The sequence below is a fragment of the Vombatus ursinus genome, unplaced genomic scaffold (assembly GCF_900497805.2).
Source record: "Vombatus ursinus unplaced genomic scaffold, bare-nosed wombat genome assembly UNPS02014794.1, whole genome shotgun sequence".
Taxonomy (NCBI): domain Eukaryota; kingdom Metazoa; phylum Chordata; class Mammalia; order Diprotodontia; family Vombatidae; genus Vombatus; species Vombatus ursinus.
In genome coordinates this window covers 20,847,380-20,860,071 of record NW_020954572.1, presented here as the reverse complement: position 1 = coordinate 20,860,071, position 12,692 = coordinate 20,847,380, and the positions used below count along the sequence as shown (strand labels likewise).

Genomic DNA, 12,692 nt, shown 5'->3' with positions numbered 1-12,692 from the left:
AAATAAAACTAAATTTAGAATCTACGGTCACATGGCTAATGGCTGAGGGAGGAAAGTCACGTACCACTCAGTTCATTTCTTTACCTGTAAAAGGATGTTAATATGGCCACTACATAGAGTTACTGTGAAGAAAGCATTTTGCAGACCTTACATGTTATTTAAACAAATGATTATCCTAAGTGTCCTATATATCCCTTGCCTTCTCTTTAGATTTGGATCCAATGCTGTTCCTGTTCCTCTCAAGAAATGAAAGGAATTGATCATTTCACAATACATACAACCAAGGACAACACTGCATAAAACACTAGCAATAAAAACTTTATTTCATCACTTTCAAGTAACAGGATGATATCAATTACTTAATTATGAATAAATGATGATCCACTGTGCTGGCTAAAGATTCCCACAAATCTTTTTACTATTTTCATAGGCAAATTCTTCAGTATGAGTTGGGTCATGAAACACTCCAATAAAATCTAATTCCAGGTAGAAAGGACCATTAACTTTATCAGCCAAGGTGAATCCAATACTACTGATCTGTATTGAAAAGAAAGAAAATAATTAAAATCTCGTGCTCATTGTTTACAATATATCTTTAATTCTCTCAGATACTTATTAATAGCTGAGTCTCTTCATGCTTCAATCTAAGTTGTTTCTATGTTCTAATAACGACATGTAAAACCCTGCTAATCCCTAGGGAGCATTAAAAAAGGTCTTGTCCTCTCTTGCAAAGCTAGAGGAGATTATCACTTGCCCATCCAGGCCACTAGGAAGGTGCATGACCAAAGAGAGAGAAAGAGTTGTGTCTGAAACCTGGCTCTGTCATTACTTTGCCATACCACAGGCCTCTCCCTGTTTCAGCTTCCTCATATGTAAAATAATATAATCCTTACTTACAGAGTTGTCATAAGAGGGTTTACAGACTTTTAATACACCATAAAAATGTGAGTGGTAGCTCTTCTCACATGCAGCCTTTCTCCCATTCTCATCACTATTCCAGGGAAGGCCCTTTAAGTGACTTGTGACATTGTAAGAAGTCCCTGGATTTTGAACTGCTCTACCCTATTTTAAAGATGAAACACACTCTTGTGACTCTACAAAGATGGGAGTATCACAGTTCCTTTATTCTTAGGCTGCCGAATAAAAGAAGCAACAATAAGCTTAGGCGTAAGATTGGTACTTTCCAGGCATAAACAGTCATTCTTTGCTATTTGTGGAAAATGTAGTGAACACCTTCACTGGAACAGCATTGTACAAAAGGACCTTATGGTCCTGAAAATTCACAAAAAACTCACCTGGTCTGTCAGAAGCTGCTGCTGGTTATCCTGGATCCTCCCCTTACTGGAGAAAAAAAACTTGGAGAATGGAATCTGCAGTAAGAAAGCACTTATCTCATCATTTACGCCTGAGATGCAGAGAACTTTGGCATTTACTTAGATATGATCCCACGAGGGGACGACAGTGAATTTAAACTTAATTCTAAATTCACACAGTCAGGTAATACTACATTTAGACATATATACATATCTCTCTATATATCTAATGAAGGTCTCTCCCAGTTAATTTGCTACATCTTAACATATTCCATTAAAAAAAGAAAATAACAACAACACCTTTTCTGTAGCCCCTTTGCCAACCTCACCACTTCTCATCCATCTGGCTATTTTTATCCCTGTACTGCAAACTTACTTTCCTGAAAAACCTTTCTGGAATTACCCAGACCTAACCACTGAATAAGAAAGATGTTTATACTCACCTACTCACCTACCTATACTCCCTAAAATATTTTTGTAGAGTTCATCTCCTTGGCATATAAATTCCATAAAAACATTTGACTACTCCCAATTTCCCATTGTGTATGTGCATATAATCTCAAAAACATAGATATGCACAGTTATGCTCCTCAAGACTTTGCAAAGTACAATTCTCTTTTTCTGTTCTCTATATATGAAAGTGCCCATTTTATTTGGTGTTGAGTTCTAAATAAAAATTAATTTTACAAGGTATATATGCAATATAGAAAGAGATAAAGTTATACAAATAAGGAAATTCAGGTTGCTTAACTAGTAAAAGAAAAAGCTAGTCAGAAACTTTAAACATTTAAGATTTATTTACAGAATGTTTAGAACCAAGTACAGCAAGATGGCGGAGGGAAAGCAGTGACTGTCTTGAGCTCTCCCCCAAAGCCCTCCAAATACCTAAAAAAATGGCTCTAAACAAATTCTAAAGCAGCAGAATCCACAAAAAGACAGAGTGAAACAAATTTCCAGCCAAAGACAGCCTGGATGGTTGATGGGAAAGGTATATTGTGCTGGGCGGGGAGAGGACTGCAGCTCAGCGTGGTGGCGCAGGCCGCAGCAACCCTGGAGCAGGCCTCAGAGCACTGAATCGCAGGCAGCTGTGGCAGTTTCCAGACTTCTCAACCCATGAAGCCAAAGACAATTTAGAAGATCAGTGGGAAAAGTCTGTGATTGCGGTGAGAGAGGAGCTAGGTCTCAGCCGCAAGTCTCAAGCGGAGGCCGGGGCCGCGGCTTTTTCCTGAGCTTCTGGCCCACAGACTGAGGGGGAATCGAGTGGCTGATAAGAGGCAGATTGCAGGGATCTCTTTGCCAGTGCTGAGGCAGGAATCTCTTGCTTTGCCCGCGTTTCGATCTGGGTCACAGTTCTGAGGGGCGGTCCTGGGGCGAAGAGGAACACTGGTGTGGTAGAGCTTGTTGTGGCAGTGGAGAGAAAACACCTCGCCCCTTATCATACCACCTTGGAAGAATTGAAAATTTACAGGTCCCTAGAAGTACCTCTAAAAACAGCTGTACAAACCCCCAAAGCTTGGGACAGTACACTCTTCACATTGGAAGCAGACTTTTACCCTAACAAAGAGTTTAAAACTCAAGTAATTGGCCAGGATCATGAGTAAGCAGCGCAAAAAGAGTCAGACTATATTATCTTACTTTGGTGACAAAGAAGATCAAAACATACAACCGGAAGAAGACAACAAAGCCAAAGCTCCCACATCTAAAGCCTCCAAGAAAAATATGAATCAGTCCCAGGACTTGGAAGCGCTCAAAAGAGATTTTGAGAAGCAAGTAAGAGAAGTAGAGGAAAAACTGAGAGTGATGCAAGAAAATCATGAAAAACAAGTCAACAGCTTGCTAAAGGAGAACCAAAAAAATACTGAAGAAAATAACGCCTTAAAAGATAGCCTAACCCAAATGGCAAAAGAGGTCCAAAACGCCAATGAGGAGAAGAATTCCCTAAAAAACAAAATTGGCCAAATGGAAAAGGAAGTCCAAAAGATTACTGAAGAAAATACTTCCTTAAAAATTAGAATAGAGCAATTGGAAGCTAGTGACTTTATGAGAAATCAAGACACTGTAAAACAAATCCAAAAGAACGAAAAATTAGAAAACAATGTGAAACATCTCACTGGAAAAACAACAGACCTGGAAAATAGATCCAGGAGAGAGAATTTAAAAATTATCGGACTATCTGAAAGCCATGATCAAAAAAAGAGCCTACACATCATCTTTCAAGAAATTATCAAGGAAAACTGTCCTGATATTTTAGAACCAGAGGGCAAAATAGAAATTGAAAGAATCCACCGATCTCCTCCTGAAAGAGATCCCCAAAGGAAAATTCCTAGGAATATTGTAGCCAAATTCCAGAGTTCCCAGGTCAAGGAGAAAATATGACAAGCAGCCAGAAAGAAACAATTCAAGTATTGTGGAGACACAATCAGGATAACACAAGATTTAGCTGCTTCTACATTAAGGGACTGCAGGGCATGGAATATAATATTCCGGAGAGCAAAGGAGATAGGATTGAAACCAAGAATCACCTACCCAGCAAAACTGAGTATAATCCTTCAGGGGAAAAAATGGTCATTCAGTGAAATAGAGGACTTTCAAGCATTCCTGATGAAAAGACCAGAGTTGAATAGAAAATTTGATTTTCAAATACAAGACTGGAGTGGAACATGAAGAGGTAAACAGGAAAGAAAAAATCATAAGAAACTTATTAAGATTGAACTGTTTATATTCCTGCATGGAAAGATGATTTTTGTAACTCATGAGACCTTTGTCAGTATTAGGGTAGTTGGAGGGGAAAAATTTATATTCACGTATATATAGATATAGATAGAGGGCACAGGGTGAGTTGAAAATGAAGGGGTCATATCTGGAGAATAAAATTAAGGGGTGAGAGAGGAATATACTAGGAGAAGGAGAAAGGGAGAGGTAGAATGGGGTAAATTATCCCACAAAAAAAAAAAAAACAGAAAAGAAAAGGCTCTTACAGTGGAGGTGAAACACGGGAAGGTGAGAGGGAATGAGTGAATCTTATTCTCACAGGATTTGACTTAAGAAGGGAATAAGATACACACTCAATTGGGTGTGGAAATCTGTCTTACCCTACAGGAAAATAGTGGGGGAATGGGACAAGAGAGTAGGGGAATGATAGAGAGGAGGGCGCAGATTGGGAAAGGGAGTAATAAGAAGCAAATACTTCTGAGGAGGGACAGGGTCAAAAGAAAGAGTAGAATAAATGGATGGGTGGGATAGGATTAAGGGAAATAGAGTTAGTTTTTCACAGCATGTCTACTATGGAAGTATTTTGCATAACCGCACATATATAACCTATATTTAGTAGCTTGCCTTATCAGTGAGGGTGGGTGGGGAAGAAGGAAGGGAGAAAATTTGGAACCTAAAGTTTTAAAAACACATGTTTAAAAAAAAAAAAATGTTTTCACATGCAACTGGGAAATAAATACAGGAAATGGGGTACAGAAATCTATCCTGCCCTACAGGAAAAGTGAAGGGGAAGGGGATAAGAGAAGGGGGGGAGAGATAGAAGGGGAGGCAGACTAGGGGAAGGGGTATTTAGAATGCATGCCATCTTGGGGTGGGGGGAGGGGTGAGATGGGGTGAAAATTTGGAACTCAAAATCATGTGAAAGTAGATGTTGAAAACAAAAAAAATAAATAGAACCAAGTACATTCCTCTTCCAAAAAGGCTAAAAAATAATGTGGTAAATATGATGGTGACGAGGGTGATGAGAGGGAAAAGAGGTTCTTAACAAGAGGGAAGAACTAGGACCAACAAGGGAAATTTCAAGTGAGGTAAATTTTGGCTCAACCTCAGAAAGACCTTTTGAACAATCAGACCTGGCTCAAATTTATATGAACTTTCTTGGTAGGTGATGAAATGCTCCAAAGGAGACTACGTGAGGACTAATGCAAAAAATGTAGAGAGGCTTTTTACCTTAGGTGGAATGTGGGAGTAGATAAGGTATAACAATATTGCCAGCTTCATGATCTTAAAATCTGTAATTGTAAGACTTGAGGATTCTACTATTTGATGATTCAAAAATTCTCTTTTTAACCTTCTCTATTTCTGCTCTGGGTTACTACAAACATCTGATGAATGTCTAATCTCTAATAGGTGCATTTCTGGAAAATTCACGACTAACATGGTGCAATTGCTTTTTTTTCTCACTTTAAAAACTATTTAAACACTTTTGAGCATCATGAACATAAAAGGGTATAAAAAAGAAAACAAATTTTAACAAATTTAATAGCATATCAATCTTTTTATACTAATAAAATGTTGTAGGGCCTGCATTTTATATAATTTTCTACCACTATTTAAATGATTATTGTGATCCCTGTTGAATAATGTTACTTGTGCTTTGATAGATTTGCTTAATAAATATTTGTTTAATGAAAAAAAAATGTATTTACAGAAGATGATAAGATATTATTCCCTATTAAATAATTTCCTTATCTTTAATCCTTCCTTCCTTAAAAATGAGATGGGAACCATGTGAACATGTGGGTACATTTCCACCATAAACTTAAGCAATTTTAATTAATCTTTGAGAGTCTTGCTCTTTCCCAGATCATTAAGAGTTAAACGACATCAAAAAGTTAAGTAAAAGATACATCTCATTTCCTTGCCAATCTAAAAAGTATTACTGGGAGCAAAATCGTTTAAGTATTGTTACAAGATTTGTAAAAAAAAGGGAAGGAAAACAATTTGTTAGTGACTTTAAAAGCATTTATACGTAAGATTTCTTTCATTTTGAGTGTTTAAATAATTTTTTGTTTAGGCAAAACACTAATACATACTAGCTTAGTATTATACCTGACACAAGGTTGGTGATGCTGGCTCTCTGCTTCTTTAACTAAAAGATTAATTATATGGAAATCAACACATCAGCAAACCTGATTTCAAGTCCTGCCCTTTACAACCTGTGCAACCCTGTCAAATTTATTTAACCTCTTTAAATCTCAATTCCCTAATCTATAAAACGGGAATAAATAATACCTTGCCTGACCTAGCTCTGAGGAATTCTTTTAAGGTTTATTTCAAATGCAATAATGTAAGTGAAAGGTTCAACCAATCAACAAACATTTATTAAACACCTACTGTGTGCCAGACACTGCACTAAGTGATTTTGTGAAAACATAAAAAGCACTAACCAAATGAAAGGAAATATTATTACTAGTTCAGATAGATGAGGTGAGAAAAGAAAAACACAATCTCATAAAGTAACATCCCCCAGACTTTTGTTTGTATCCCTGTGAATTGATGCAATTTTGTTCCATAAAGTTTCAATAACTTTAATCCCTGAGAAACTGATTTCTCTTCCTTGAGAATAGTACCATTCATTGAGTAGAGATGGTTCAGAGTTGCTATGACATAAATTATATGTGAAAAAAATCTATTTGTGCATTTGGCATTGATCTAAATGTGTGACTTAGCACATTCATGAATATTGCCTTTACCTAACCACATCAATATACTCAGTATCATGATGTGATACTTAGTATTATAATACATTCGCCATAAGGGCAAAGGCCAGCTCTTCACTTCCCCAAATAAAGCAGTTCCACATTCTATCGGTAGAGATTAATAAGACAAAGAAAATCAAGATGTAGCCATGTTTCCAAAGGATCTCAATTCCAGAACCCAGAGTAAGTCTTTGTTGCTCTTACCTTCACCTCCTGCCAATATGGCCCCCCACGCGTGAACATGAAGTAACTATGCAAATGTTGACTTTTTTGGACCAGGTCAGTGTCTGTTTTGATATTCACCATCCAGGGCCGACCATCCCCACGCACACGGAGATAGAGAGTATTAAAATTGGACCAATCATAATACTTCTTCCTCTCAAAAGCACCCTAAAGGCATGGAAAAAAGTTAAGATAATGTAATATATCAGTTGATAATTTTAATAATATAACCTAATATTTATATTGATAGTGAGAACACTGTGCAATACAGATCACCATCTAAAATAATCATAGTAAGAAAACACTAGTTATTTTACCTTTCTTGCAGAAGGAACCATTTTTGGCTTTGTTCAAATCTACTAATATTGGTGAAAATGAAAACAGGACACTGAATAGTTATTAGTGTCTGAGCACAAGTCAGTATGGTTCTATATTTCTGAATTTATATAACTCTGCCCCATTCTCTGGGGTAATAGTCACTGTTGTGGTCCTTCGTTTTCGAAGAGGACCAAAATGACATCCCTATGCTACGGTCAAGTTTCAGTGGGTCTCACTGTGGCTGATCAGACCAATACGAGCTCGGAATGTTCTACCACAGGTCGGGCACAAATAGTCCGTGTGAACCTCTGGGGTGGATTCTCTAAGTTCGAGTATCTTGCGTTTCTCTCGAGCTATTTCAATTCTGCTTTGCTCATAGAGCACAGCAACTTCTCTGATGAGGGCACGCCATGCTGAGTGGTCCTGTGCCAGTGTCTCCCATGTCACACAATCAATTCCAAAGTTCTTAAGAAAGACCTTGAGAATGTCCTTGTATTGCTTCTTCTGACCACCATGTGAACACTTGCCCTGTGTGATCTCTCTATAAAATAGTCTTTTTGGCAAATTTTGCATTCGAACATGGCCAGCCCATTGGAATTGTGCTCTCCGAAGCAGAGTCTAAATGCTTGGCAGTTTAGTTCCAGAAAGGACCTCAATGCCTGGTATCTTAGACCCCTTGTCATATACTTATCTGTGGTTTTCTATGTCCCTGTTAGATTGTAAGCTCCCAGAGGGTAGGGAATGTCATTTTTCATCTTTCTATCCCCCGGACCTACATGTATTGCACATAGAAGGTACTTAACAAATCTTAGTTGTTAAAACTAATTGGATATTCAGCATGTGCAAACCACCTTCCACTAAACAATGCTTTGCACATAATACTTCAGTTCTGGTTTGGTTTGGTTTTTTTTCAACAAATGGCTTACAAACAACTCTGAAAGCCTCAAGAACTCTGATGAACAGCTAGGTTCTACCACGATTCCAGAGGGCTGATAACGAAGCATGCTACCCATACCTCCTAACAGAGAAGCGGACAACAGGCAGCCACTGAATTTTCTTGAGTAAGAGAGTAATATGGTCAAACTGGCACTTTAGAAGAATTATTTTTGTGGCTGTGTGGAGGTCGGCTAAAAGGAGGAAAAGACTGGAAGCTAGGAATCTAATTAAGAGATAGTCAAGGGATGATAAGGATGTGGTCAAGTTAGTTAATAGAAGGGGAGGATATAAGAGATGTTGTAGAGTTAAGCTAGACAAGACTTGGCAACTATTCGGAAATAGGAGAGTCAATGGGAAGGAAGAGTATAGCATGACCCCAAGGTTAAACTTCAGAGCAGCAATATGATACAACACAACTCCAAGCAAATGACTAAGTTCCTACCAGTTTGTTTCCCGATCTGCTGAGAATAAGCCAAATGCAACCCAAACCAACTGTGGGAAGCTAGCACAGGCCATCCCTAATCCATTCCCAGTCTGATGATTCCTCAGTGTCCTGAAAATCTGGGCTTGCTCTAAGGAGAGCCAGAGAGGGATCCTAGTTCAAAGCTGAGCCATGGGCCCACAAAAGAACAGCAGACTCAAATCTTCATCCACCACTTCTAAAACTGCACTGGATAAACAGGGTTTTTCTGATACTGGAATGACCTGCTCTGGCCCAAATGACCAGGCTACATAATAGGGGCCAGTCAACAAATAAATTGGGACTTTCTACTCTACTTTAGGAATGTTTTTTCCCCTTTAATTTCAGTGGCATAAATGTGTCCCTCAGTATAAATTGGAGTCCTCTGCTCAGGATATTGCATGCATGTCCCTTGTCATAAATAAAAGCAATGTACTACAACTGAGACTGCAGAGAAGGGCACTTTGGAGAGCCAAAGAGCTTAACTATCTCACCTACCCTTGGAATCCTGGATGTCATTGCACAGTATCCGCTCCGTTGGGTCTCCCCATCATGAGGAAGTTCAGTATTGAGAATCCCATGGAAGAGTGCACTTTGGTTATTGCTGGCCATTTTCAGGAAGGCTTTGCTCCTGCCTCCTATTGTCCGGTCAGACGTCACTAGCCACTTATCCAAATCTTCATCACTGCGAAATTGCCACATCACTCTAGTATTTTCCAGTAAAACTTCATGCAAAGGGCAACCTTCGGGTCCTCTCCAACGGTCTACCAACTCCTTTGCTAAAAGCTTAAAGTGATCTTTTATCTCAGTCCTAATTGCTTTGTCGAAAATAATTTCAATCTTTTCCTTAGGTGAAATTAGATCTAAACCAACCTCACCCTTAGTCTGTTTTTCCAATCCACCTTGAGTATTTACCTCAGGGGAAGATCTGCCTGAAGCAGCCTCTGTTTTTTTAATACTACCATACAGTCTGGAGGGATAGCCAGCAAATACAGGCCCCAACAAAAAGCATCGTGCAACATCTTGCATTCTGCATAACTTAGGAAAACTAGTGCCATTTAGCAGCTTGTGAAGTAAAGCCATGGTAGAACCAATTCAAATCATAAAATTCTTCAGAATTCATCAGGGAAAAGAAATTTCAGCTACAAGTCCAGCTTTACCTGTAACAGAAGTAATAATACAGAAGTTACCAAATTACCAGTGAATTCATCCTTTCTTTCAAATGTAATCAGAATCTGTAACATGCATCACAATAATCCCCATCTTCCTGAACCTAAGGTTAACTGGCAAACGTACACTAAGTTCCATAAAACATGGCAGAGTAGAAGGAATCAATGCAACTGAGCTCCTGTCAGTCCCTCCAAACACATAAAATGCACCAAACCAAATCGTGATGGGGAAATCCAGAAAAAGTCGTAGTGAGTCCTTTATCAGGCCCAGGTCTGCACAAGGAGACAGAGAGGTTGGCAAGACACCAGGAGGAGGCCATGCACAAAAAGAAGTCCCAGACCCATACCAGAGCACAGAGATGGGGACAGGTGCCAAACGGCAGCCTGGTCGCACACTATCAGATCTGAGATCAATGATCCAGGGCAGAGTAAGAAGGCGATCTGTGCACAGCAGTACTGTTTCCCAGGAGGAAGGCCCTGGGTGGTGTATCAAGAAAGAAGTTCAGAGGCCAGCATCAGCAGCAGTGTGGCTGAGACTCCAATATCAGAGCATGGTCTCAATTCCAGCATCTAGCCCTGCCGGCAGAAGAATAACCAGGGCAGGAATACCAGACCAAACGGAAGCCTACAATTCTGCCACTGGGAACCAGCACGACTTTCCAGCTGGCTGATAAGGGCTGATGAATCCAGCAGCAGGGTACTCTCGCTCAGACCCAAACACAAGTCAGGAACTTCCAGAGCTCAGATCAGGGGAGCAGCCCTGGATCGGATCGCTCTGGGAGCATTGAAATCTTTCAGTTGTCCAGCCTGTCCCTGAGATCCTGGAGTAACACAACCCTCAATAACCCAAGAAAGCAGCAACATTAAGTTCCACAGAGCCCAACCCTAACATCAAGTCTGAAATAGGTGATTTAAAACTTCATTAATAAAAGAGTGGGTTAGTGGAAGACGCTTTAGATTTGGAGATCTGGGTTCGAATTCTGACTCCGTCATTCTCTAGTTACTACCTCTGTGACCTTGAACAGGTCATGCAACCCCAGGGGCCTCGGTTTCCTCACCTGTAAAACGAGGACGTTGGGTTAGAAGACGTCCCTTCCCAGGCACAAGTCTGGGATTCTCCGAAAAATTAAAGTTACTTCCGGCCACTGGAGAGCGGCAGGCCACAGCCTGGAGACTCGGTGGGGACCGGGAGCCTGATACTCCCTCCCCCGCCTCGTCTGGGGTGCGATCCTGACTCCTAACACTCCCTAACCAGCCTCCTTCCGAGGCCGGAAGTCAGCGGTCCGAGATCTATCGCGTTCCCCCACACCCACCTCACATCGCCCTCCTCCCCTTCTCCGGGCACAGCTCGCCTTCCCTATCGGTCCTCTCCCGGCTTCAAAGAGCGACTTCCGCCCGCGCCTGCGTCCCACGCAGATTCTGGTCCGCTGCCGCACGAACTCCCAAAGCAAAAAGAGTTCCGCCCCTTGCACATGGATGATGGATGACGCCCAATCCTCCCAGTTTTTGTTGTTGTTTTTTTTTTTAATGCCCTGCCAGAAAAATTATGCAGGAAGTACCTCTAGACTGTAGGACAGCTAGGTGGTGCGGGAGATTTTAAAGCCTTGGACTCGAAGCCAGACTGATCTGAGTTCAAATTCAAACTGTGACTCTGGGCAAATCACTAACCTGTGTCTGCCTCAGTCCTCATCCGTAAAATGGGAATAATAGTAGCACCTACCTTCGAGAGTTTTTTGTGACGATCAAATGAGGTAATATTTGTAAAGAGTTTTTTTTTCGCCTTTTTTGGGGGGGTGTAGTTAGCTGATTTTTAAAAATTAATTTATTTTGAATTATCACCAATCACTTTCATAAGCTTTTGAGTTTTAAATTTTTCTCTCCCTGCCTCCCCACCTCCCTCCCCAAAAAAAGAGTTTTGAAAACGTTAAAGTGCTAGCCATCATTGCAGTATTATCATTACTGTTAGATCCCAACTCTTCCCCTTTGGTCCTCCATATGGGTCATGTTTTCTCTGTCCTTCTGTCTCTCCTTTTCCAAACTGGATTCTTTCAATTTCAATTTTTAAACAAATTTTGTTCATTTTATTTTATTAAATTTTACCTTTTTGAATCAACAAAATCTAACTCCTACCTCTCCCCCACTAATTCCATTTCCATGTTTAAAATATTTAAAATATTAATATTAAAATATTAAAAATATTTTATTGTCTAATCAGCCAAAATCCTCCGAACCCTCCCATTTTTTCCCTTAAAGCATTATATTCAATTTTACTAGTTAAGTTATTCTTGGCGATAAGCCCAAAGTCTTTGCCTTCTGGAATACTGCATTTCAAATTCTCTTTTCTCCTTTTAGTGGCAGCTGTTAAATGTGTGATTCTGACTGTGGCTCCTTAGTACTTGACTTCTTTCTTTTTGGGTGCTTAGAGTATTTTTTTTCCCTTTAATCCGAACTGGACTCTGACTCTGATGTCCCTGGAAGTTGTCAGTTGGAGGTTTCTTTCAAGAAGTGACTGTTGGATTCTTAAGAGATCTGGACTGTTTTCTTTTCTTGAAATAAGACATCTAGGCTCTTTTTTTTTGGTCATCATGTTCAGAAAGTTTGGTGATTCTTAATTTTTTTTCCTTAATCTGATTTCCAAATTAGTTGTTTTGGCTATTTTTCCCCCAGTATTTTGACTTTGTTTTAATATTTTTTGTTACTTCATGAAGTCATTAACTCCTTTTTGGTCCATTCCAATTATCAGGTACTTTGTGGATTGAGCAAGGTTAAACCTGTTGCACTAAGCTGTTTATTCCCTTTC

At 39.7% G+C, this 12,692-nt stretch overlaps 1 protein-coding gene across 2 annotated transcripts; it reads right to left on the bottom strand.

Annotated features, from left to right (window-relative positions):
* Positions 1 to 297: 297 nt before the first annotated feature.
* NDUFAF1 (NADH:ubiquinone oxidoreductase complex assembly factor 1) lies at positions 298 to 11,288 on the bottom strand. Of its 2 annotated transcripts, none has more exons than XM_027870031.1 (5): positions 11,206 to 11,288; positions 9,222 to 9,883; positions 6,992 to 7,177; positions 1,296 to 1,370; positions 298 to 537 (listed from the first exon to the last, which is right to left on the bottom strand). In XM_027870031.1, exons 2-5 carry the CDS (start codon positions 9,804 to 9,806, stop codon positions 394 to 396), a joined length of 990 nt encoding a protein of 329 aa, XP_027725832.1. In that variant the 5' UTR covers positions 9,807 to 9,883; positions 11,206 to 11,288; the 3' UTR covers positions 298 to 393. The 2 variants fall into 2 exon arrangements, with proteins under 2 accessions (XP_027725832.1, XP_027725830.1); XM_027870029.1 differs by lacking the exon at positions 11,206 to 11,288 and adding an exon at positions 10,951 to 11,184.
* Between the last annotated feature and the right edge of the window lie 1,404 nt (positions 11,289 to 12,692).